This window comes from Eucyclogobius newberryi, unplaced genomic scaffold (genome assembly GCF_026437365.1).
Source record: "Eucyclogobius newberryi isolate DKJ021-1_F unplaced genomic scaffold, fEucNew1.0.hap1 SCAF_2, whole genome shotgun sequence".
In the NCBI taxonomy this organism is placed as follows: Eukaryota; Metazoa; Chordata; class Actinopteri; order Gobiiformes; family Gobiidae; genus Eucyclogobius; species Eucyclogobius newberryi.
This window is the reverse complement of record NW_027315834.1, coordinates 49,362,187-49,389,809: the sequence shown is the minus strand read 5'-3', so window position 1 is coordinate 49,389,809 and position 27,623 is coordinate 49,362,187. Positions and strand designations below refer to the sequence as shown.

The window sequence follows — 27,623 nt, the reverse complement described above, 5'->3', positions numbered from 1 at the left end:
CCTGGTTTAGACCTGGTTTTGGCCATGGTTTAGTCCTGGTTTAGTCCTGGTTTAGACCTGGTTTAGACATGGTTTAGACCTGGTTTAGTCCTGGTTTAGACCTGGTTTAGTCCTGGTTTAGACCTGGTTTAGACCTGGTTTAGACCTGGTTTAGTCCTGGTTTAGTCCTGGTTTAGACCTGGTTTAGACCTGGTTTAGACCTGGTTTAGTCCTGGTTTAGACCTGGTTTAGTCCTGGTTTAGACCTGGTTTAGACCTGGTTTAGTCCTGGTTTAGACCTGGTTTAGTCCTGGTTTAGACCTGGTTTAGACCTGGTTTAGACCTGGTTTAGTCCTGGTTTAGACCTGGTTTAGACCTGGTTTAGTCCTGGTTTAGACCTGGTTTAGACCTGGTTTAGACCTGGTTTAGTCCTGGTTTAGACCTGGTTTAGACCTGGTTTAGACCTGGTTTAGTCCTGGTTTAGACCTGGTTTAGACCTGGTTTAGACCTGGTTTAGTCCTGGTTTAGACCTGGTTTAGTCCTGGTTTAGACCTGGTTTAGACCTGGTTTAGACCTGGTTTAGTCCTGGTTTAGACCTGGTTTAGACCTGGTTTAGACCTGGTTTAGTCCTGGTTTAGACCTGGTTTAGACCTGGTTTAGACCTGGTTTAGTCCTGGTTTAGACCTGGTTTAGACCAGGTTCAGACCAGGTTCAGACCTGGTTCTCTCCTCAGTTTCTCTGCAGTGGTCGGTGCTGGAGGTCAAAGGTCGCCTGCTGAAGTCGCTCCATCACTGCTCGGCTTCAGTGCGAGAAAACATCTACGTTTACGGAGGAACTTCAGGAGGAACCGTGTCAGACGACCTCCTGGTCTTCAACACAGGTCCTCTTCCTCTGACCCTCTGACCTTCTGACCCTGACCCTCTGACCTTCTGACACTCTGACCTTCTGACCCTGACTCTACCCTCTTTGTTTCTCTTTTTCAGTGTCTCTAAAGTGGACTCCAGTGAGGACGTCTGGTTCAGTTCCTCCAGCTCTGTGAGTGTTCAGACCTGGTTCAGACCTGGTTCAGACCTGGTTCAGACCTGGTTCAGACCTGGTTCAGACCTGGTTCAGACCTGGTTCAGACCTGGTTCAGACCTGGTTCAGACCTGGTATCTCTGTTGTAGATCTGGTCAGAGCTGTGCGGTCGTTGGAGATCAGATCTTCATGTTTGGAGGCTTTGGTTCTAGTGGAGAATTCAACAAAGACCTTCACCTGCTCGATACAGGTGAGACCTTTGACCTTCACCTGCTCGATACAGGTGAGACCTTTGACCTTCACCTGCTCGATACAGGTGAGACCTTTGACCTTCACCTGCTCGATACAGGTGAGACCTTTGACCTTCACCTGCTCGATACAGGTGAGACCTTTGACCTTCACCTGCTCGATACAGGTGAGACCTATGACCTTCACCTGCTCGATTCAGTTGAGACCTTTGACCTTCACCTGCTCGATACAGGTGAGACCTTTGACCTTCACCTGCTCGATACAGGTGAGACCTTTGACCTTCACCTGCTCGATACAGGTGAGACCTTTGACCTTCACCTGCTCGATACAGGTGAGACCTTTGACCTTCACCTGCTCGATACAGGTGAGACCTTTGACCTTCACCTGCTCGATACAGGTGAGACCTATGACCTTCACCTGCTCGATTCAGTTGAGACCTTTGACCTTCACCTGCTCGATACAGGTGAGACCTTTGACCTTCACCTGCTCGATACAGGTGAGACCTTTGACCTTCACCTGCTCGATACAGGTGAGACCTTTGACCTTCACCTGCTCGATACAGGTGAGACCTTTGACTTTCACCTGCTCGATACAGGTGAGACCTTTGACCTTCACCTGCTCGATACAGGTGAGAACAGACAGGTCAAAGACACAGACATGATCAGACAGAGCAGCATCGACCACATTGACATTTGAAATATTTATCCCCTTTGTAATTATGAAATCTAGACGTGCCCTCTGCTGTGGGTGGGGCCTCTCTGCTGTGGGTGGAGCCTCTCTGCTGTGGGTGGAGCCTCTCTGCTGTGGGTGGAGCCTCTCTGCTATGGGTGGGGCCTCTCTGCTGTGGGTGGAGCCTCTCTGCTGTTGGTGGGGCCTCTCTGCTGTGGGTGGAGCCTCTCTGCTGTGGGTGGGGCCTCTCTGCTGTGGGTGGAGCCTCTCTGCTGTGGGTGGGGCCTCTCTGCTGTGGGTGGAGCCTCTCTGCTGTGGGTGGGGCCTCTCACATGCCCTCAAGCTCTTTAGCGTTTCTGTTCACAGAATATGAATCACATTTCTCAGATCGGGCCTGACTCTCATTTTGTTTTCCGATCTGTGTGATGTGACACAGAGGTAACACTAGGGGGGGCTCTTTTTACACAGGGCCCGGGTTTGATTCTTAATATGACAATAAGTCCTGGCAACGCTGAGACCCAGTGCATCCTCCTTATGGGAGACACCAGGTGAAAGGGGAGGGGCTTGTTTTGTGCAGTGAAGAGTTCATCAGCGTTGACATCAGAACTCTTGAACTTTATGGGGCGTGAGTGGAACCATCTCAAGTCCTGATTTGATCAGACATTGGCTGTGAAGGCCCCTGGGTGATGGTGGAGATGAGAAGGAGAGTGAGGAAGTGGGAGTAGATGTTGCAGGGAGGACTCAGGGCTGCTCTGAAGGCAGGGGCAATGACAGGGGCCTCCTCTGCGCCCTCACTCCTCCTCTGCACCCTCACCCCTCCTCTGCACCCTCACTCCTCTGCACCCTCACCCCTCCTCTGCGCCCTCACTCCTCCTCTGCACCCTCACCCCTCCTCTGCACCCTCACTCCTCTGCACCCTCACTCCTCCTCTGCACCCTCACCCCTCCTCTGCACCCTCACTCCTCTGCACCCTCACCCCTCCTCTGCACCCTCACTCCTCTGCACCCTCACCCCTCCTCTGCACCCTCACTCCTCTGCACCCTCACCCCTCCTCTGCACCCTCACTCCTCTGCACCCTCACCCCTCCTCTGCACCCTCACTCCTCTGCACCCTCACCCCTCCTCTGCACCCTCACCCCTCCTCTGCACCCTCACTCCTCTGCACCCTCACTCCTCTGCACCCTCACCCCTCCTCTGCACCCTCACTCCTCTGCACCCTCACCCCTCCTCTGCACCCTCACTCCTCTGCACCCTCACCCCTCCTCTGCACACTCACCCCCTCCTCTGCACCCTCACCCCTCCTCTGCACCCTCACTCCTCTGCACCCTCACCCCTCCTCTGCACCCTCACTCCTCTGCACCCTCACCCCTCCTCTGCACCCTCACTCCTCTGCACCCTCACCCCTCCTCTGCACCCTCACTCCTCTGCACCCTCACCCCTCCTCTGCACCCTCACTCCTCTGCACCCTCACCCCTCCTCTGCACCCTCACTCCTCTGCACCCTCACCCCTCCTCTGCACCCTCACCCCTCCTCTGCACCCTCACTCCTCTGCACCCTCACTCCTCTGCACCCTCACCCCTCCTCTGCACCCTCACTCCTCTGCACCCTCACCCCTCCTCTGCACCCTCACTCCTCTGCACCCTCACCCCTCCTCTGCACACTCACCCCCTCCTCTGCACCCTCACCCCTCCTCTGCACCCTCACTCCTCTGCACCCTCACCCCTCCTCTGCACCCTCACTCCTCTGCACCCTCACCCCTCCTCTGCACCCTCACTCCTCTGCACCCTCACCCCTCCTCTGCACCCTCACCCCTCCTCTGCACCCTCACTCCTCTGCACCCTCACTCCTCTGCACCCTCACCCCTCCTCTGCACCCTCACTCCTCTGCACCCTCACCCCTCCTCTGCACCCTCACTCCTCTGCACCCTCACCCCTCCTCTGCACACTCACCCCCTCCTCTGCACCCTCACCCCTCCTCTGCACCCTCACTCCTCTGCACCCTCACCCCTCCTCTGCACCCTCACTCCTCTGCACCCTCACCCCTCCTCTGCACCCTCACTCCTCTGCACCCTCACCCCTCCTCTGCACCCTCACCCCTCCTCTGCACCCTCACCCCTCCTCTGCACCCTCACTCCTCTGCACCCTCACTCCTCCTCTGCGCCCTCACCCCTCCTCTGCACCCTCACTCCTCTGCACCCTCACCCCTCCTCTGCACCCTCACCCCTCCTCTGCACCCTCACTCCTCTGCACCCTCACTCCTCCTCTGCGCCCTCACCCCTCCTCTGCACCCTCACTCAGATTTGTTCTGTTTACTTAAAAAGTCATAATTCAAGATATTTGGACCAAAACTGAAGCTGATATAAGCTGATGTAGGCTGATATAAGCTGATGTAGGCCGATGTAGGCTGATATAAGCTGATGTAGGCCGATGTAGGCTGATGTAGGCCGATGTAGGCTGATATAAGCTGATGTAGGCCGATGTAGGCTGATATAAGCTGATGTAGGCCGATGTAGGCTGATATAAGCTGATGTAGGCCGATGTAGGCCGATGTAGGCTGATATAAGCTGATGTAGGCCGATGTAGGCTGATATAAGCTGATGTAGGCCGATGTAGGCTGATATAAGCTGATGTAGGCCGATGTAGGCTGATATAAGCTGATATAAGCTGATGTAGGCTGATGTAGGCCGATGTAGGCTGATATAAGCTGATGTAGGCCGATGTAGGCTGATATAAGCTGATGTAGGCCGATGTAGGCCGATGTAGGCTGATATAAGCTGATGTAGGCCGATGTAGGCTGATATAAGCTGATGTAGGCCGATGTAGGCTGATATAAGCTGATGTAGGCCGATGTAGGCTGATATAAGCTGATGTAGGCTGATGTAGGCTGATATAAGCTGATGTAGGCTGATATAAGCTGATGTAGGCTGATATAAGCTGATATAAGTTGATGCAGGCTGATGTAGGCTGATGTAAGCTGATGTAGGCTGATATAAGCTGATATAAGTTGATGCAGGCTGATGTAGGCTGATGTAAGATTATACAAGCTGATGTAGTCTGTTTTAGGCTGATGTAGGCTGTTTTTGACTGATGTAGGCTTACGTAGGCTGGTCTGCTTCCCGTACAGAGACTCTGGTGTGGCAGACGTTCGAGCTCAGAGGAGAAAGTCCTACAGCGACCTCAGGACACACCCTCAGCGCTCACCACGACAAGGTACAAGCTGCAGACGTGAAGTGACCGCTCAGTGCTTGACCCTCACCATGTGTCCAGGATCTTTATCTGTTCGGAGGCAAAACCCTGAGCGAGGACGGAGGCGAGAGCTCATCCAACGAGATCCACAAACTCAGCCTCGGTCAGTCACTCGCCACACACGGCTCCTGCTCAGCCTCGGTCAGTCACTCGCCACACACGGGTCACATGGGAGAACTTGTCCTTGTACAAACACATCAAATACAAATACAATATATTTTTGTGATGCAGTTGCCTCGAGTCATTGATCAATAATAAAGAAGCAGATTCAAGAATGTTCACAAGAATTTAACAAATGGATAAATGTCCCAGCATCCTCTGTCCTTAGACCGTTCTGCAAGAAAGACTACTAAACCTTGGGGAAAACAACAGTGAAGGAGAGATCCTACTCCCATGATTCAGTACCAGGACAGAACCAGGACTGACAGGCTGCAGACACAGGAGAACTCAAATATTAAATATTGTTTGATAGAATAAGTAGTCAGAAGCAGAGGATGGAGCTCAAGCTGCCATACTTCCCCCAGAGTTGCTCCTAGGGCAGCGGAGCTGAAACCGTAGCTTTATGTTTCTGTTCCTAACTGGCCAGACCATAAACAATTTCAAAGAGGAACGTTTTAAGCCTGGACTTAAATGAAGAGACTGTGTCGGCCTCTTTAACATGGACAGGACTCTACCTCCTACTGTGCTTTTAGAGACTCTTGGGACCACCAGAAGGCTCTACCTCCTACTGTGCTGTTAGAGACTCTTGGGACCACCAGAAGGCTCTACCTCCTACTGTGCTTTTAGAGACTCTTGGGACAACCAGAAGGCTCTAGCTCCTAATGTGCTTTTAGAGACTTTTGGGACCACCAGAAGGCTCTACCTCCTACTGTGCTGTTAGAGACTCTTGGGACCACCAGAAAGCTCTACCTCCTACTGTGCTTTTAGAGACTCTTGGGACCACCAGAAGGCTCTACCTCCTACTGTACTTTTAGAGACTCTTGGCACCACCAGAAGGCTCTACCTCCTACTGTACTTTTAGAGACTCTTGGCACCACCAGAAGGCTCTACCTCCTACTGTCCTTTTAGAGACTCTTGGCACCACCAGAAGGCTCTACCTCCTACTGTACTTTTAGAGACTCTTGGCACCACCAGAAGGCTCTACCTCTTACTGTACTTTTAGAGACTCTTGGCACCACCAGAAGGCTCTACCTCCTACAGTACTTTTAGAGACTCTTGGCACCACCAGAAGGCCAGCATGTTGAGAGTGAAGAGCTTTGTTTGGATGATATGGTTCTATAGCATCTTTGAGGTGGGAGGGGCCATGTTATTTATGGCTTTGTAAATCAGGAGGAGGAGTTTAAATGTGATTCTAAACTGGACAGGAAGAGACTCCAGCACCGGCGTAATGTGCTCTCTTCTTTTAGTTCCTGTTAGTTATCTTGCTGCTGCATTTTGAACCAGTTAAAGCTTTTTATGGAGCTTTTAGGACCTGCTGTGAGCAGGAGTTACAGTCTAATCTAGTCGTTACAAATGCAGGAGACGTTTCAGCTTCACTTTTAGGCCGGATTCTTCTGATTTGATCTTTATTACACAGATGAAAGACTCTGTTTTAATGACTTGATTTATTTGAGCTTTAAATGAGAGCTCCTGGTCCAATCAGACTCTGAGGTTTAGGACTCAGATCTGTCTTGTGTTATTTTCAGTGAAGATGAAGTGGAAGGTTCCTCTGTACGTGGGTTTAGCGCCAACGAGACGCCACAGACACACTGCCTTTGTACTGCACAGCCACGTGAGTACAAGTACTTCAAATACTACTACTACTACTACTACTACTACTACTCTGTAGTTACATTCACTCATCTGAGTGTTGAAGGTGGGACACTGGGTTGGAGGAGGAGCCTAGTGGAGTATCCAGTTGGGGCTGGGGGACATTTGGGGGCCCTTCATTTGGAAGAGACTTCCCTCCATTTTTTAATCTTTTATATAATCAGATTTGGGGTTCAAAGATTTTACCCTCAAATATACTTTTAGGATAAACTACAGAACGGGAAAAACAGCATGATATGGGACCTTTAATGAGAAGGTTTCCCCTGTTTATCCTGTGTGAGCTCCACCAGGTGGCGACACCACTGCCTCCTGATGTCATGAGCTGGTGGTGAACCACTCTGAGGGAACCCTGACCCTGAACCACTCTGAGTTTATAATGTTTATCATGTTTATAATGTTTATAATGTTTATCATGTTTACAATGTTTATCATGTTTATAATATTTATGATGTTTATCATGTTTATAATGTTTATAATGTTTATCATGTTTACAGTGTTTATCATGTTTAAAATGTTTATAAAGTTTATCATGTTTACAATGTTTATCATATTTATAATGTTTATCATGTTTGTAATATTTATAATGTTTATCATGTTTATAATGTTTACAATGTTTACCATGTTTATCATGTTTATCATGTATAATGTTTATAATGTTTACGATGTTTATCATGTTTATAATGTTTACAATGTTTATCATGTTTACAATGTTTACAATGTTTATAATGTTTATCATGTATAATGTTTATAATGTTTACGATGTTTATCATGTTTATCATGTTTATCATGTTTATCATGTTTATCATGTTTACAGTGTTTATAATGTTTATCATGTTTACAATGTTTACTATGTTTATCATGTTTATAATGTTTATCATGTTTATCATGTTTACAATGTTTACGATGTTTATCATGTTTATCATGTTTATCATGTTTATCATGTATAATGTTTATAATGTTTACGATGTTTATCATGTTTATCATGTTTATCATGTTTATCATGTTTATCATGTTTACAATGTTTACAATGTTTATCATGTTTACAATGTTTATCATGTTTATCATGTTTATAATGTTTACCATGTTTATCATGTTTATCATGTTTATAATGTTTACAATGTTTATCATGTTTATCATGTTTATCATGTTTATCATGTTTACAATATTTATCATGTTTACAATGTTTATCATGTTTATCATGTTTATCATGTTTATCATGTTTATAATGTTTACCATGTTTATCATGTTTATCATGTTTATAATGTTTACAATGTTTATCATGTTTATCATGTTTATCATGTTTATCATGTTTACAATATTTATCATGTTTACAATGTTTATCATGTTTATAATGTTTATCATGTTTATCATGTTTACAATGTTTACAATGTTTATCATGTTTATCATGTTTATCATGTTTACAATGTTTATCATGTTTACAATGTTTATCATGTTTATCATGTTTATCATGTTTACAATGTTTATCATGTTTACAATGTTTACAATGTTTATCATGTTTATCATGTTTATCATGTTTATCATGTTTACAATGTTTACTATGTTTATCATGTTTACAATGTTTATCATGTTTACAATGTTTACAATGTTTACAATGTTTATCATGTTTATCATGTTTATCATGTTTACAATGTTTACTATGTTTATCATGTTTATCATGTTTATCATGTTTATAATGTTTATCATGTTTACAATGTTTACAATGTTTATCATGTTTATCATGTTTATCATGTTTATAATGTTTACAATGTTTATCATGTTTATCATGTTTATCATGTTTATCATGTTTACAATGTTTACTATGTTTATCATGTTTATCATGTTTATCATGTTTATAATGTTTACAATGTTTATCATGTTTATCATGTTTATCATGTTTACAATGTTTACAATGTTTATCATGTTTATCATGTTTATCATGTTTACAATGTTTACTATGTTTATCATGTTTATCATGTTTATCATGTTTATCATGTTTACAATGTTTATCATGTTTATCATGTTTATCATGTTTACAATGTTTATCATGTTTATCATGTTTACAATGTTTATAATGTTTACAATGTTTATCATGTTTATCATGTATAATGTTTATAATGTTTACGATGTTTATAATGTTTATCATGTTTATCATGTTTGTAATATTTATAATGTTTATCATGTTTATCATGTTTACAATGTTTATCATGTTTATCATGTTTACAATGTTTACAATGTTTATCATGTTTATCATGTTTACAATGTTTATCATGTTTACAATGTTTATCATGTTTATCATGTTTATCATGTTTATCATGTTTACAATGTTTACAATGTTTATCATGTTTATCATGTTTATCATGTTTACAATGTTTACAATGTTTATCATGTTTATCATGTTTATCATGTTTACAATGTTTATCATGTTTATCATGTTTATCATGTTTATCATGTTTACAATGTTTACAATGTTTATCATGTTTATCATGTTTACAATGTTTACAATGTTTACAATGTTTATCATGTTTATCATGTTTATCATGTTTACAATGTTTATCATGTTTATCATGTTTACAATGTTTATAATGTTTACGATGTTTATAATGTTTATCATGTTTATCATGTTTACAATGTTTATCATGTTTATCATGTATAATGTTTATAATGTTTACGATGTTTATAATGTTTATCATGTTTACAGTGTTTATCATGTTTAAAATGTTTTTAATGTTTATCATGTTTACAATGTTTACTATGTTTATCATGTTTATCATGTTTATAATGTTTACAATGTTTATCATGTTTATCATGTTTATCATGTTTACAATGTTTACTATGTTTATCATGTTTATCATGTTTATAATGTTTACAATGTTTATCATGTTTATCATGTTTATCATGTTTACAATGTTTATCATGTTTATCATGTTTACAATGTTTACAATGTTTATAATGTTTACAATGTTTACAATGTTTATCATGTTTACAATGTTTACAATGTTTATCATGTTTATCATGTTTATCATGTTTACAATGTTTACAATGTTTACAATGTTTACAATGTTTATCATGTTTACAATGTTTACAATGTTTATCATGTTTATCATGTTTATCATGTTTACAATGTTTACAATGTTTACAATGTTTATCATGTTTATCATGTTTATCATGTTTACAATGTTTACAATGTTTACAATGTTTACAATGTTTATCATGTTTACAATGTTTACAATGTTTACAATGTTTACAATGTTTATCATGTTTATCATGTTTACAATGTTTACAATGTTTATCATGTTTATCATGTTTATCATGTTTATCATGTTTACAATGTTTACTATGTTTATCATGTTTATCATGTTTATCATGTTTATCATGTTTACAATGTTTATCATGTTTATCATGTTTACAATGTTTACAATGTTTATAATGTTTATCATGTTTACAATGTTTACAATGTTTATCATGTTTACAATGTTTACAATGTTTATCATGTTTATCATGTTTATCATGTTTACAATGTTTACAATGTTTACAATGTTTATCATGTTTATCATATTTACAATGTTTACAATGTTTATCATGTTTACAATGTTTACAATGTTTATCATGTTTACAATGTTTACAATGTTTACAATGTTTATCATGTTTATCATGTTTACAATGTTTACAATGTTTATCATGTTTATCATGTTTATAATGTTTATCATGTTTATCATGTTTACAATGTTTACAATGTTTATCATGTTTATCATGTTTACAATGTTTACAATGTTTATAATGTTTATCATGTTTATCATGTTTACAATGTTTACAATGTTTACAATGTTTATCATGTTTATCATGTTTACAATGTTTATCATTTTTATCATGTTTATGTTTATAATGTTTATCATGTTTATCATGTTTACAATGTTTACAATGTTTATCATGTTTATCATGTTTATCATGTTTATCATGTTTACAATGTTTACAATGTTTATCATGTTTATCATGTTTATCATGTTTACAATGTTTATCATGTTTATCATGTTTATCATGTTTACAATGTTTACAATGTTTATCATGTTTATCATGTTTACAATGTTTATCATGTTTATCATGTTTATCATGTTTACAATGTTTACAATGTTTATCATGTTTATCATGTTTACAATGTTTATCATGTTTATCATGTTTACAATGTTTATAATGTTTACGATGTTTATAATGTTTATCATGTTTACAATGTTTACAATGTTTATCATGTTTATCATGTTTACAATGTTTATCATGTTTATCATGTATAATGTTTATAATGTTTACGATGTTTATAATGTTTATCATGTTTACAGTGTTTATCATGTTTAAAATGTTTTTAATGTTTATCATGTTTATCATGTTTACAATGTTTACTATGTTTATCATGTTTATCATGTTTATAATGTTTACAATGTTTATCATGTTTATCATGTTTATCATGTTTACAATGTTTACTATGTTTATCATGTTTATCATGTTTACAATGTTTATCATGTTTATCATGTTTACTATGTTTATCATGTTTATCATGTTTATCATGTTTACAATGTTTACTATGTTTATCATGTTTATCATGTTTACAATGTTTATCATGTTTACAATGTTTACAATGTTTATCATGTTTATCATGTTTATCATGTTTACAATGTTTACAATGTTTACAATGTTTACAATGTTTATCATGCTTATCATATTTACAATGTTTACAATGTTTATCATGTTTACAATGTTTACAATGTTTATCATGTTTACAATGTTTACAATGTTTACAATGTTTATCATGTTTATCATGTTTACAATGTTTACAATGTTTATCATGTTTATCATGTTTATAATGTTTATCATGTTTATCATGTTTACAATGTTTACAATGTTTATCATGTTTATCATGTTTACAATGTTTACAATGTTTATAATGTTTATCATGTTTATCATGTTTACAATGTTTACAATGTTTACAATGTTTATCATGTTTATCATGTTTATCATGTTTACAATGTTTACAATGTTTATCATGTTTATCATGTTTACAATGTTTATCATTTTTATCATGTTTATGTTTATAATGTTTATCATGTTTATCATGTTTACAATGTTTACAATGTTTATCATGTTTATCATGTTTATCATGTTTATCATGTTTACAATGTTTACAATGTTTATCATGTTTATCATGTTTATCATGTTTACAATGTTTATCATGTTTATCATGTTTATCATGTTTACAATGTTTACAATGTTTATCATGTTTATCATGTTTACAATGTTTATCATGTTTATCATGTTTATCATGTTTATCATGTTTACAATGTTTACAATGTTTATCATGTTTATCATGTTTACAATGTTTATCATGTTTATCATGTTTACAATGTTTATAATGTTTACGATGTTTATAATGTTTATCATGTTTACAATGTTTACAATGTTTATCATGTTTATCATGTTTACAATGTTTATCATGTTTATCATGTATAATGTTTATAATGTTTACGATGTTTATAATGTTTATCATGTTTACAGTGTTTATCATGTTTAAAATGTTTTTAATGTTTATCATGTTTATCATGTTTACAATGTTTACTATGTTTATCATGTTTATCATGTTTATAATGTTTACAATGTTTATCATGTTTATCATGTTTATCATGTTTACAATGTTTACTATGTTTATCATGTTTATCATGTTTACAATGTTTATCATGTTTATCATGTTTACTATGTTTATCATGTTTATCATGTTTATCATGTTTACAATGTTTACTATGTTTATCATGTTTATCATGTTTATCATGTTTATCATGTTTACAATGTTTATCATGTTTATCATGTTTACAATGTTTACAATGTTTACAATGTTTATCATGTTTACAATGTTTACAATGTTTACAATGTTTACAATGTTTATCATGTTTATCATATTTACAATGTTTACAATGTTTATCATGTTTACAATGTTTACAATGTTTACAATGTTTACAATGTTTATCATGTTTATCATGTTTACAATGTTTACAATGTTTATCATGTTTATCATGTTTATAATGTTTATCATGTTTATCATGTTTACAATGTTTACAATGTTTATCATGTTTATCATGTTTATCATGTTTACAATGTTTACAATGTTTATAATGTTTATCATGTTTATCATGTTTACAATGTTTACAATGTTTACAATGTTTATCATGTTTATCATGTTTATCATGTTTACAATGTTTACAATGTTTATCATGTTTATCATGTTTATGTTTATAATGTTTATCATGTTTATCATGTTTACAATGTTTATCATGTTTATCATGTTTACAATGTTTATCATTTTTATCATGTTTATAATGTTTATCATGTTTATCATGTTTATAATATTTATGATGTTTATCATGTTTATAATGTTTATAATGTTTATCATGTTTATCATGTTTATAATATTTATGATGTTTATCATGTTTATAATGTTTATAATGTTTATCATGTTTATAATATTTATCATGTTTATCATGTTTATAATATTTATGATGTTTGTCATGTTTATCATGTTTACAATGTTTATAATGTTTATCATGTTTATAATGTTTATCATGTTTATAATGTTTACAATGTTTGTCATGTTTATCATGTTTACAATGTTTATAATGTTTATCATGTTTATAATGTTTATCATGTTTATAATGTTTACAATGTTTGTCATGTTTATCATGTTTACAATGTTTATAATGTTTATCATGTTTATAATGTTTATCATGTTTATAATGTTTACAATGTTTATCATGTTTACAATGTTTATCATGTTTATAATATTTATCATGTTTATCATGTTTATAATATTTATGATGTTTGTCATGTTTATCATGTTTACAATGTTTATAATGTTTATCATGTTTATAATGTTTATCATGTTTATAATGTTTACAATGTTTGTCATGTTTATCATGTTTACAATGTTTATAATGTTTATCATGTTTATAATGTTTATCATGTTTATAATGTTTACAGTGTTTATCATGTTTAAAATGTTTTTAATGTTTATCATGTTTATAATATTTATCATGTTTATCATGTTTATAATATTTATGATGTTTGTCATGTTTATCATGTTTACAATGTTTATAATGTTTATCATGTTTATAATGTTTATCATGTTTATAATGTTTACAATGTTTGTCATGTTTATCATGTTTACAATGTTTATAATGTTTATCATGTTTATAATGTTTATCATGTTTATAATGTTTACAATGTTTATCATGTTTACAATGTTTATCATGTTTACAATGTTTATAATGTTTATCATGTTTATAATGTTTATCATGTTTATAATGTTTACAATGTTTATCATGTTTACAATGTTTATAATGTTTACAATGTTTATCATGTTTATCATGTTTATCGTGTTTACAATGTTTACAATGTTTATCATGTTTATCATGTTTATAATGTTTACAATGTTTATAATATTTATGATGTTTATAATGTTTATAATGTTTATCATATTTACAGTGTTTATCATGTTTATCATGTTTACAATGTTTACAATGTTTATCATGTTTATCATGTTTATCATGTTTATAATGTTTGTCATGTTTATCATGTTTACAATGTTTATAATGTTTATCATGTTTATAATGTTTATCATGTTTATAATGTTTACAATGTTTATCATGTTTACAATGTTTATCATGTTTACAATGTTTACAATGTTTATCATGTTTATCATGTTTACAATGTTTACAATGTTTACAATGTTTATCATGTTTATCATGTTTACAATGTTTACAATGTTTATCATGTTTATCGTGTTTACAATGTTTACAATGTTTATCATGTTTATCATGTTTATAATGTTTACAATGTTTATCATGTTTATCATGTTTATCATGTTTATTATGTTTACAATGTTTACAATGTTTATCATGTTTACAATGTTTACAATGTTTATCATGTTTATAATGTTTACAATGTTTATCATGTTTATCATGTTTATCATGTTTATAATGTTTACAATGTTTATCATGTTTATAATGTTTACAATGTTTATCATGTTTATCATGTTTACAATGTTTACAATGTTTATCATGTTTATCATGTTTACAATGTTTACAATGTTTATCATGTTTACAATGTTTATCATGTTTATCATGTTTATCATGTTTACAATGTTTATCATGTTTATCATGTTTATAATGTTTACAATGTTTATCATGTTTATAATGTTTATCATGTTTACAATGTTTACAATGTTTATCATGTTTACAATGTTTATCATGTTTACAATGTTTACAATGTTTATCATGTTTATCATGTTTATCATGTTTACAATGTTTACAATGTTTACAATGTTTATCATGTTTATCATGTTTATCATGTTTATCATGTTTATCATGTTTACAATGTTTACAATGTTTACCATGTTTATCATGTTTATCATGTTTATCATGTTTACAATGTTTACAATGTTTATCATGTTTATCATGTTTACAATGTTTACAATGTTTATCATGTTTATCATGTTTACAATGTATACAATGTTTACAATGTTTATCATGTTTATCATGTTTACAATGTTTACAATGTTTATCATGTTTACAATGTTTACAATGTTTACAATGTTTATCATGTTTATCATGTTTACAATGTTTACAATGTTTATAATGTTTATCATGTTTACAATGTTTATCATGTTTACAATGTTTACAATGTTTATCATGTTTATCATGTTTATCATGTTTACAATGTTTACTATGTTTATCATGTTTATCATGTTTATCATGTTTATCATGTTTACAATGTATACAATGTTTACAATGTTTATCATGTTTATCATGTTTACAATGTTTACAATGTTTATCATGTTTACAATGTTTACAATGTTTACAATGTTTATCATGTTTATCATGTTTACAATGTTTACAATGTTTATAATGTTTATCATGTTTACAATGTTTATCATGTTTACAATGTTTACAATGTTTATCATGTTTATCATGTTTATCATGTTTACAATGTTTATCATGTTTACAATGTTTACAATGTTTATCATGTTTATCATGTTTACAATGTTTACAATGTTTATCATGTTTACAATGTTTACAATGTTTACAATGTTTATCATGTTTATCATGTTTACAATGTTTACAATGTTTATAATGTTTATCATGTTTACAATGTTTATCATGTTTACAATGTTTACAATGTTTATCATGTTTATCATGTTTATCATGTTTACAATGTTTACTATGTTTATCATGTTTATCATGTTTATCATGTTTATCATGTTTACAATGTATACAATGTTTACAATGTTTATCATGTTTATCATGTTTACAATGTTTACAATGTTTATCATGTTTACAATGTTTACAATGTTTACAATGTTTATCATGTTTATCATGTTTACAATGTTTACAATGTTTATAATGTTTATCATGTTTACAATGTTTATCATGTTTACAATGTTTACAATGTTTACAATGTTTATAATGTTTATCATGTTTACAATGTTTATCATGTTTACAATGTTTACAATGTTTATCATGTTTATCATGTTTACAATGTTTATCATGTTTATCATGTTCATCATGTTTACAATGTTTATCATATTTATCATGTTTATCATGTTTATCATGTTTATCATGTTTATCATGTTTATAATGTTTATCATGTTTATCATGTTTACAATGTTTACAATGTTTACAATGTTTACCATGTTTATCATGTTTATCATGTTTACAATGTTTATCATGTTTATCATGTTTACAATGTTTACAATGTTTATCATGTTTATCATGTTTACAATGTTTATCATGTTTACAATGTTTACAATGTTTACAATGTTTATCATGTTTATCATGTTTATCATGTTTATCATGTTTACAATGTTTACAATGTTTATCATGTTTACAATGTTTACAATGTTTATCATGTTTACAATGTTTACAATGTTTACAATGTTTATCATGTTTACAATGTTTACAATGTTTATCATGTTTATCATGTTTACAATGTTTATCATGTTTATCATGTTTACAATGTTTACAATGTTTATCATGTTTACAATGTTTACAATGTTTATCATGTTTATCATGTTTACAATGTTTACAATGTTTATCATGTTTATCATGTTTACAATGTTTATCATGTTTATCATGTTTACAATGTTTACAATGTTTATCATGTTTACAATGTTTACAATGTTTATCATGTTTATCATGTTTACAATGTTTACAATGTTTATCATGTTTACAATGTTTATCATGTTTATCATGTTTACAATGTTTATCATGTTAATCATGTTTATCATGTTTACAATGTTTATCATGTTTATCATGTTTATCATGTTTACAATGTTTATCATGTTTATCATGTTCATCATGTTTACAATGTTTATCATATTTATCATGTTTATAATGTTTATCATGTTTATCATGTTTACAATGTTTACAATGTTTATCATGTTTATCATGTTTATCATGTTTACAATGTTTACAATGTTTACAATGTTTACCATGTTTATCATGTTTATCATGTTTACAATGTTTATCATGTTTATCATGTTTACAATGTTTACAATGTTTATCATGTTTACAATGTTTATCATGTTTACAATGTTTACAATGTTTATCATGTTTATCATGTTTATCATGTTTATCATGTTTACAATGTTTACAATGTTTATCATGTTTACAATGTTTACAATGTTTATCATGTTTACAATGTTTACAATGTTTACAATGTTTATCATGTTTACAATGTTTATCATGTTTATCATGTTTACAATGTTTACAATGTTTATCATGTTTACAATGTTTATCATGTTTACAATGTTTACAATGTTTATCATGTTTATCATGTTTACAATGTTTACAATGTTTATCATGTTTACAATGTTTATCATATTTATCATGTTTATCATGTTTATCATGTTTATCATGTTTATAATGTTTATCATGTTTATCATGTTTACAATGTTTACAATGTTTATCATGTTTATCATGTTTATCATGTTTACAATGTTTATCATGTTTATCATGTTTATCATGTTTATCATGTTTACAATGTTTATCATGTTTATCATGTTTACAATGTTTACAATGTTTATCATGTTTATCATGTTTACAATGTTTATCATGTTTACAATGTTTACAATGTTTATCATGTTTATCATGTTTATCATGTTTATCATGTTTACAATGTTTACAATGTTTATCATGTTTATCATGTTTACAATGTTTACAATGTTTATCATGTTTACAATGTTTACAATGTTTACAATGTTTATCATGTTTACAATGTTTACAATGTTTATCATGTTTATCATGTTTACAATGTTTATCATGTTTACAATGTTTACAATGTTTACAATGTTTATCATGTTTACAATGTTTACAATGTTTATCATGTTTATCATGTTTACAATGTTTACAATGTTTATCATGTTTACAATGTTTATCATGTTTATCATGTTTATCATGTTTACAATGTTTACAATGTTTATCATGTTTACAATGTTTACAATGTTTATCATGTTTATCATGTTTACAATGTTTACAATGTTTATCATGTTTACAATGTTTACAATGTTTATCATGTTTATCATGTTTACAATGTTTACAATGTTTATCATGTTTACAATGTTTACAATGTTTATCATGTTTATCATGTTTACAATGTTTACAATGTTTATCATGTTTATCATGTTTACAATGTTTATCATGTTTATCATGTTTACAATGTTTACAATGTTTATCATGTTTACAATCTTTACAATGTTTATCATGTTTATCATGTTTACAATGTTTACTATGTTTATCATGTTTATCATGTTTACAATGTTTACAATGTTTATAATGTTTATCATGTTTACAATGTTTACAATGTTTATCATGTTTATCATGTTTATCATGTTTACAATGTTTACTATGTTTATCATGTTTATCATGTTTATAATGTTTACAATGTTTACTATGTTTATCATGTTTATCATGTTTATCATGTTTATCATGTTTACAATGTTTATCATGTTTATCATGTTTATCATGTTTATAATGTTTATCATGTTTATCATGTTTACAATGTTTATCATGTTTATCATGTTTACAATGTTTACAATGTTTACAATGTTTACCATGTTTATCATGTTTATCATGTTTACAATGTTTATCATGTTTATCATGTTTACAATGTTTATCATGTTTACAATGTTTACAATGTTTATCATGTTTATAGTGTTTACAATGTTTACAATGTTTATCATGTTTACAATGTTTACAATGTTTACAATGTTTACAATGTTTATCATGTTTACAATGTTTACAATGTTTATCATGTTTATCATGTTTACAATGTTTATCATGTTTATCATGTTTACAATGTTTACAATGTTTACAATGTTTACCATGTTTATCATGTTTATCATGTTTACAATGTTTATCATGTTTATCATGTTTATAATGTTTATCATGTTTATCATGTTTACAATGTTTATCATGTTTATCATGTTTACAATGTTTATCATGTTTACAATGTTTACAATGTTTACCATGTTTATCATGTTTATCATGTTTACAATGTTTATCATGTTTACAATGTTTATCATGTTTACAATGTTTACAATGTTTATCATGTTTACAATGTTTACAATGTTTACAATGTTTACAATGTTTATCATGTTTACAATGTTTACAATGTTTATCATGTTTATCATGTTTACAATGTTTATCATGTTTATCATGTTTACAATGTTTACAATGTTTATCATGTTTACAATGTTTACAATGTTTATCATGTTTATCATGTTTACAATGTTTACAATGTTTATCATGTTTACAATGTTTACAATGTTTATCATGTTTACAATGTTCACAATGTTTATCATGTTTACAATGTTTACAATGTTTATCATGTTTATCATGTTTACAATGTTTACAATGTTTATCATGTTTACAATGTTTACAATGTTTATCATGTTTACAATGTTTACAATGTTTATCAGGTTTACAATGTTTACAATGTTTATCATGTTTATCATGTTTACAATGTTTACAATGTTTATCATTTTTATCATGTTTATCATGTTTACAATGTTTATCATGTTTATCATGTTTACAATGTTTATCATGTTTATCATGTTTACAATGTTTACAATGTTTATCATGTTTATCATGTTTACAATGTTTACAATGTTTATCATGTTTACAATGTTTATCATGTTTACAATGTTTACAATGTTTATCATGTTTACAATGTTTACAATGTTTATCATGTTTATCATATTTACAATGTTTACAATGTTTATCATGTTTACAATGTTTACAATGTTTATAATGTTTATCATGTTTATCATGTTTATCATGTTTACAATGTTTACAATGTTTATCATGTTTATCATGTTTATCATGTTTACAATGTTTATAATGTTTATCATGTTTACAATGTTTACAATGTTTATCATGTTTATCATGTTTACAATGTTTACAATGTTTACAATGTTTATAATGTTTATCATGTTTATCATGTTTACAATGTTTACAATGTTTATCATGTTTATCATGTTTACAATGTTTACAATGTTTATCATGTTTATCATGTTTACAATGTTTATCATGTTTATCATGTTTACAATGTTTACAATGTTTACAATGTTTATCATGTTTATCATGTTTATCATGTTTACAATGTTTATCATGTTTATCATGTTTATCATGTTTATCATGTTTACAATGTTTACAATGTTTATCATGTTTATCATGTTTATCATGTTTATCATGTTTACAATGTTTACAATGTTTATCATGTTTATCATGTTTACAATGTTTACAATGTTTATCATGTTTACAATGTTTACAATGTTTACAATGTTTATCATGTTTACAATGTTTACAATGTTTATCATGTTTATCATGTTTACAATGTTTATCATGTTTATCATGTTTACAATGTTTACAATGTTTATCATGTTTACAATGTTTACAATGTTTATCATGTTTATCATGTTTACAATGTTTACAATGTTTATCATGTTTACAATGTTTATCATATTTATCATGTTTATCATGTTTATCATGTTTATCATGTTTATAATGTTTATCATGTTTATCATGTTTACAATGTTTACAATGTTTATCATGTTTATCATGTTTATCATGTTTACAATGTTTATCATGTTTATCATGTTTACAATGTTTACAATGTTTACAATGTTTACAATGTTTACAATGTTTATCATGTTTACAATGTTTACAATGTTTATCATGTTTACAATGTTTACAATGTTTATCATGTTTATCATGTTTACAATGTTTACAATGTTTATCATGTTTATCATGTTTACAATGTTTACAATGTTTATCATGTTTACAATGTTTACAATGTTTACAATGTTTATCATGTTTACAATGTTTACAATGTTTATCATGTTTATCATGTTTACAATGTTTATCATGTTTATCATGTTTACAATGTTTACAATGTTTATCATGTTTACAATGTTTACAATGTTTATCATGTTTATCATGTTTACAATGTTTACAATGTTTATCATGTTTATCATGTTTACAATGTTTACAATGTTTATCATGTTTACAATGTTTATCATGTTTACAATGTTTACAATGTTTATCATGTTTACAATGTTTACAATGTTTATCATGTTTATCATGTTTACAATGTTTACAATGTTTATCATGTTTACAATGTTTACAATGTTTATCATGTTTATCATGTTTACAATGTTTACAATGTTTATCATGTTTACAATGTTTATCATGTTTATCATGTTTACAATGTTTACAATGTTTATCATGTTTATCATGTTTACAATGTTTATCATGTTTATCATGTTTACAATGTTTACAATGTTTATCATGTTTATCATGTTTACAATGTTTACAATGTTTATCATGTTTACAATGTTTATCATGTTTATCATGTTTACAATGTTTACAATGTTTATCATGTTTACAATGTTTACAATGTTTATCATGTTTACAATGTTTATCATGTTTATCATGTTTACAATGTTTACAATGTTTATCATGTTTATCATGTTTACAATGTTTATCATGTTTATCATGTTTACAATGTTTACAATGTTTATCATGTTTATCATGTTTACAATGTTTACAATGTTTATCATGTTTACAATGTTTATCATGTTTATCATGTTTACAATGTTTACTATGTTTATCATGTTTATCATGTTTACAATGTTTACAATGTTTATAATGTTTATCATGTTTACAATGTTTATCATGTTTACAATGTTTACAATGTTTATCATGTTTATCATGTTTATCATGTTTACAATGTTTACTATGTTTATCATGTTTATCATGTTTATAATGTTTACAATGTTTACTATGTTTATCATGTTTATCATGTTTATCATGTTTATCATGTTTATCATGTTTACAATGTTTACTATGTTTATCATGTTTATCATGTTTATAATGTTTACAATGTTTATCATGTTTATAATGTTTACAATGTTTATCATGTTTATCATGTTTATCATGTTTATCATGTTTATCATGTTTATCATGTTTACAATGTTTACAATGTTTATAATGTTTATCATGTTTATCATGTTTATCATGTTTATCATGTTTATCATGTTTACAATGTTTATCATGTTTATCATGTTTACAATGTTTATCATGTTTATCATGTTTATAATGTTTATCATGTTTATAATGTTTATAATGTTTATCATGTTTATCATGTTTATCATGTTTACAATGTTTACAATGTTTATCATGTTTACAATGTTTACAATGTTTATCATGTTTATAATGTTTATAATGTTTACAATGTTTATCATGTTTATCATGTTTATCATGTTTATCATGTTTACAATGTTTACAATGTTTATCATGTTTACAATGTTTACAATGTTTATCATGTTTATCATGTTTACAATGTTTACAATGTTTACAATGTTTATCATGTTTATCATGTTTACAATGTTTATCATGTTTACAATGTTTATCATGTTTATCATGTTTACAATGTTTACAATGTTTACAATGTTTATCATGTTTATCATGTTTACAATGTTTACAATGTTTTTCATGTTTATAATGTTTACAATGTTTATCATGTTTATCATGTTTATAATGTTTACAATGTTTACAATGTTTATCATGTTTACAATGTTTATCATGTTTACAATGTTTACAATGTTTATCATGTTTATCATATTTACAATGTTTACAATGTTTACAATGTTTTTCATGTTTATAATGTTTACAATGTTTATCATGTTTATCATGTTTATAATGTTTACAATGTTTATCATGTTTACAATGTTTATCATGTTTATCATATTTACAGTGTTTATCATGTTTATAATATTTATCATGTTTACAATGTTTACAATGTTTATCATGTTTATCATGTTTATCATGTTTATCATGTTTATCATGTTTACAATGTTTACAATGTTTATCATGTTTACAATGTTTACAATGTTTATCATGTTTATCATGTTTATCATGTTTATAATGTTTATAATGTTTACAATGTTTATCATGTTTATCATGTTTATCATGTTTATCATGTTTACAATGTTTATCATGTTTACAATGTTTACAATGTTTATCATGTTTATCATATTTACAATGTTTACAATGTTTACAATGTTTTTCATGTTTATAATGTTTACAATGTTTATCATGTTTATCATGTTTACAATGTTTATCATGTTTATCATGTTTATAATGTTTATCATGTTTATCATGTTTACAATGTTTACAATGTTTACAATGTTTATCATGTTTATAATGTTTACAATGTTTACAATGTTTATCATGTTTACAATGTTTATCATGTTTATCATGTTTACAATGTTTACAATGTTTATCATGTTTATCATGTTTATAATGTTTATCATGTTTACAATGTTTATCATGTTTATCATGTTTACAATGTTTATCATGTTTACAATGTTTATCATGTTTATCATGTTTATCATGTTTACAATGTTTACAATGTTTACAATGTTTATAATGTTTATCATGTTTATAATGTTTATAATGTTTATCATGTTTATAATGTTTACAATGTTTATCATGTTTATCATGTTTACAATGTTTATAATGTTTACAATGTTTACAATGTTTATCATGTTTATCATGTTTATCATGTTTATAATGTTTATAATGTTTACAATGTTTATCATGTTTATCATGTTTACAATGACACGAGCCAAATATTATAAAACCATAAAGTTTGTCTTTGATTGACAGCTGTACGTGTTCGGGGGGCGGGACCAAGACCAGGACTTCAACGAGCTGAAAATCATGAAACTCATAAATCCATCAGAGAGACAACCAGGTAAACCAGGACTAAACCAGGTAAACCAGGACTAAACCAGGTAAACCAGGACTAAACCAGGTAAACCAGGACTAAACCAGGTCCAAACCAGGACTAAACCAGGTCTAAACCAGGACTAAACCAGGTAAACCAGGTCTTTCTTCTGGCAGTGATGAAGGAGTTCCTGTCGGAGTTCGGTCTTCATGGATTCAGGTTCAGTGTCATTTGGATAAAGTATATTTGTGTTTTTCATGATTCTGTTTGACAAGTTCTCTTCAGTTTCAGTCCCACTAAAATCCCCAACGTGCGCTATGACATCACAGACACTCTCCCAGCCAATCAGAGCAGAGCGCCGACCGACGGCCCTCAGGTAGGTCCAGATCAGGCCCAGACCCGGTCCAGATCAGGATACTGGCTCCTTTTATATCAGATTTCCTGATTCAATTATAAAGAACAGATAATTAGAGTCTTGGTTTAGATCCTGGTCTGGTCCTGTCTGCAGGTCTTGGTCCACAGAGACTTTGGTTCGGTTCGAAGTGAAGCCATGAAGATGATCCAGACTGCCTTTCATCTGCTGGACCAGGAGTTCACCAAACTAGACCGGTACTGGAACTATAGTCCTGGTTTAGTCCTGGTTTAGACCTGGTTTAGACCTGGTTTAGTCCTGGTTTAGACCTGGTTTAGTCCTGGTTTGGACCTGGTTTAGTAATGGTTTAGTCCTGGTTTAGTCCTGGTTTAGACCTGGTTTGGACCTGGTTTAGTCCTGGTTTAGACCTGGTTTAGTCCTGGTTTGGACCTGGTTTAGTCCTGGTTTGTGTCTGTGTCAGACAGAGGACTGAACTAAGGCGAGCGGCGCTGGAGCTTCACAGAGACAGAGAAAAGCTGGAGGCTCTGAAGCAGCAACAACAACAGGTCCAAAACACAAAATATAAAATATATATTAAATATGAGGTTTTACAGTAGAACTGCTCAGATAGAGCGTCTAGTACATGTTTAGGACCAGCACAATGACCTCCAGCACAATGACCTCCAGCACAATGACCTCCTGCACAGTGACCTCCAGCACAATGACCTCCAGCACAATGACCTCTAGCACAATGACCTTCAGCACAATGACCTCCAGCACAATGACCTTCAGCACAATGACCTCTAGCACAATGACCTTCAGCACAATGACCTCCAGCACAATGACCTCCTGCACAGTGACCTCCAGCACAGTGACCTCCTGCACAGTGACCTCCAGCACAATGACCTCCAGCACAATGACCTCCAGCACAATGACCTCCAGCACAGTGACCTCCAGCACAGTGACCTCCAGCACAATGACCTCTAGCACAATGACCTCTAGCACAATGACCTTCAGCACAATGACCTCCAGCACAATGACCTCCTGCACAGTGACCTTCAGCACAATGACCTCTAGCACAATAACCTTCAGCACAATGACCTCCAGCACAATGACCTCTAGCACAATGACCTTCAGCACAATGACCTCCAGCACAATGACCTCCTGCACAGTGACCTCCAGCACAATGACCTCCAGCACAATGACCTCTAGCACAATGACCTTCAGCACAATGACCTCCAGCACAATGACCTCCAGCACAGTGACCTCTAGCACAATGACCTCCAGCACAATGACCTTCAGCAGTGACCTCCAGCACAATGACCTTCAGCACAATAACCTCCAGCACAATGACCTCCAGCACAATGACCTCCTGCACAATGACCTTCAGCACAATGACCTCCAGCACAATGACCTCCTGCACAGTGACCTCCAGAACAATGACCTCCTGCACAGTGACCTCCAGCACAATGACCTCCAGCACAATGACCTCCAGCACAATGACCTTCAGCACAATGACCTCTAGCACAATGACCTTCAGCACAATGACCTCCAGCACAGTGACCTCCTGCAGTGACCTCCAGCACAATGACCTCCAGCACAATGACCTCCAGCACAGTGACCTCCAGCACAGTGACATCCAGCACAGTGACCTCCAGCACAATGACCTCCAGCACAATGACCTTCAGCACAATGACCTCCAGCACAGTGAACTCTAGCACAATGACCTTTAGCACAATGACCTCCAGCACAATGACCTCCAGCACAGTGACCTCCAGCACAATGACCTCCAGCACAATGACCTCCAGCACAATGACCTCCAGCACAGTGACCTCCAGCACAGTGACCTCCAGCACAATGACCTCTAGCACAATGACCTTCAGCACAATGACCTCCAGCACAATGACCTTCAGCACAATGACCTCTAGCACAATGACCTTCAGTACAATGACCTCCAGCACAATGACCTCCTGCACAGTGACCTCCAGCACAATGACCTCTAGCACAATGACCTTCAGCACAATGACCTCCAGCACAATGACCTCTAGCACAATGACCTCTAGCAAAATGACCTTCAGCACAATGACCTCCAGCACAATGACCTCCTGCACAGTGACCTCCAGCACAATGACCTCCAGCACAATGACCTCTAGCACAATGACCTTCAGCACAATGACCTCCAGCACAATGACCTTCAGCACAATGACCTCTAGCACAATGACCTTCAGCACAAATACCTCCAGCACAATGACCTCCTGCACAGTGACCTCCAGCACAGTGACCTCCTGCACAGTGACCTCCAGCACAATGACCTCCAGCACAATGACCTCCAGCACAGTGACCTCCAGCACAGTGACCTCCAGCACAGTGACCTCCAGCACAATGACCTCTAGCACAATGACCTCTAGCACAATGACCTTCAGCACAATGACCTCCAGCACAATGACCTCCTGCACAGTGACCTCCAGCACAATGACCTCTAGCACAATAACCTTCAGCACAATGACCTCCAGCACAATGACCTCTAGCACAATGACCTTCAGCACAATGACCTCCAGCACAATGACCTCCTGCACAGTGACCTCCAGCACAATGACCTCCAGCACAATGACCTCTAGCACAATGACCTTCAGCACAATGACCTCCAGCACAATGACCTCCAGCACAGTGACCTCTAGCACAATGACCTCCAGCACAATGACCTCCAGCAGTGACCTCCAGCACAATGACCTTCAGCACAATAACCTCCAGCACAATGACCTCCAGCACAATGACCTCCTGCACAATGACCTTCAGCACAATGACCTCCAGCACAATGACCTCCTGCACAGTGACCTCCAGCACAATGACCTCCTGCACAGTGACCTCCAGCACAATGACCTCCAGCACAATGACCTTCAGCACAATGACCTCTAGCACAGTGACCTTCAGCACAATGACCTCCAGCACAGTGACCTCCTGCAGTGACCTCCAGCACAATGAC

The 27,623-nt window shown here is 33.0% G+C and overlaps 1 protein-coding gene across 1 annotated transcript in view; it reads left to right on the top strand.

Moving 5' to 3' along the window:
* The window catches only part of LOC140367688 (uncharacterized), a 57,041-nt gene that overhangs the window by 17,561 nt on the left and 11,857 nt on the right, over positions 1-27,623 (top strand). Inside the window, exons 6-16 of the mRNA XM_072454274.1 lie at positions 712-858; positions 962-1,013; positions 1,145-1,245; positions 5,036-5,121; positions 5,179-5,260; positions 6,843-6,928; positions 24,228-24,315; positions 24,465-24,512; positions 24,564-24,664; positions 24,797-24,897; positions 25,122-25,206. Coding sequence (XP_072310375.1) covers positions 712-858; positions 962-1,013; positions 1,145-1,245; positions 5,036-5,121; positions 5,179-5,260; positions 6,843-6,928; positions 24,228-24,315; positions 24,465-24,512; positions 24,564-24,664; positions 24,797-24,897; positions 25,122-25,206 — 977 coding nt within the window. The remainder of the gene's footprint in view (positions 1-711; positions 859-961; positions 1,014-1,144; positions 1,246-5,035; positions 5,122-5,178; positions 5,261-6,842; positions 6,929-24,227; positions 24,316-24,464; positions 24,513-24,563; positions 24,665-24,796; positions 24,898-25,121; positions 25,207-27,623) is intronic.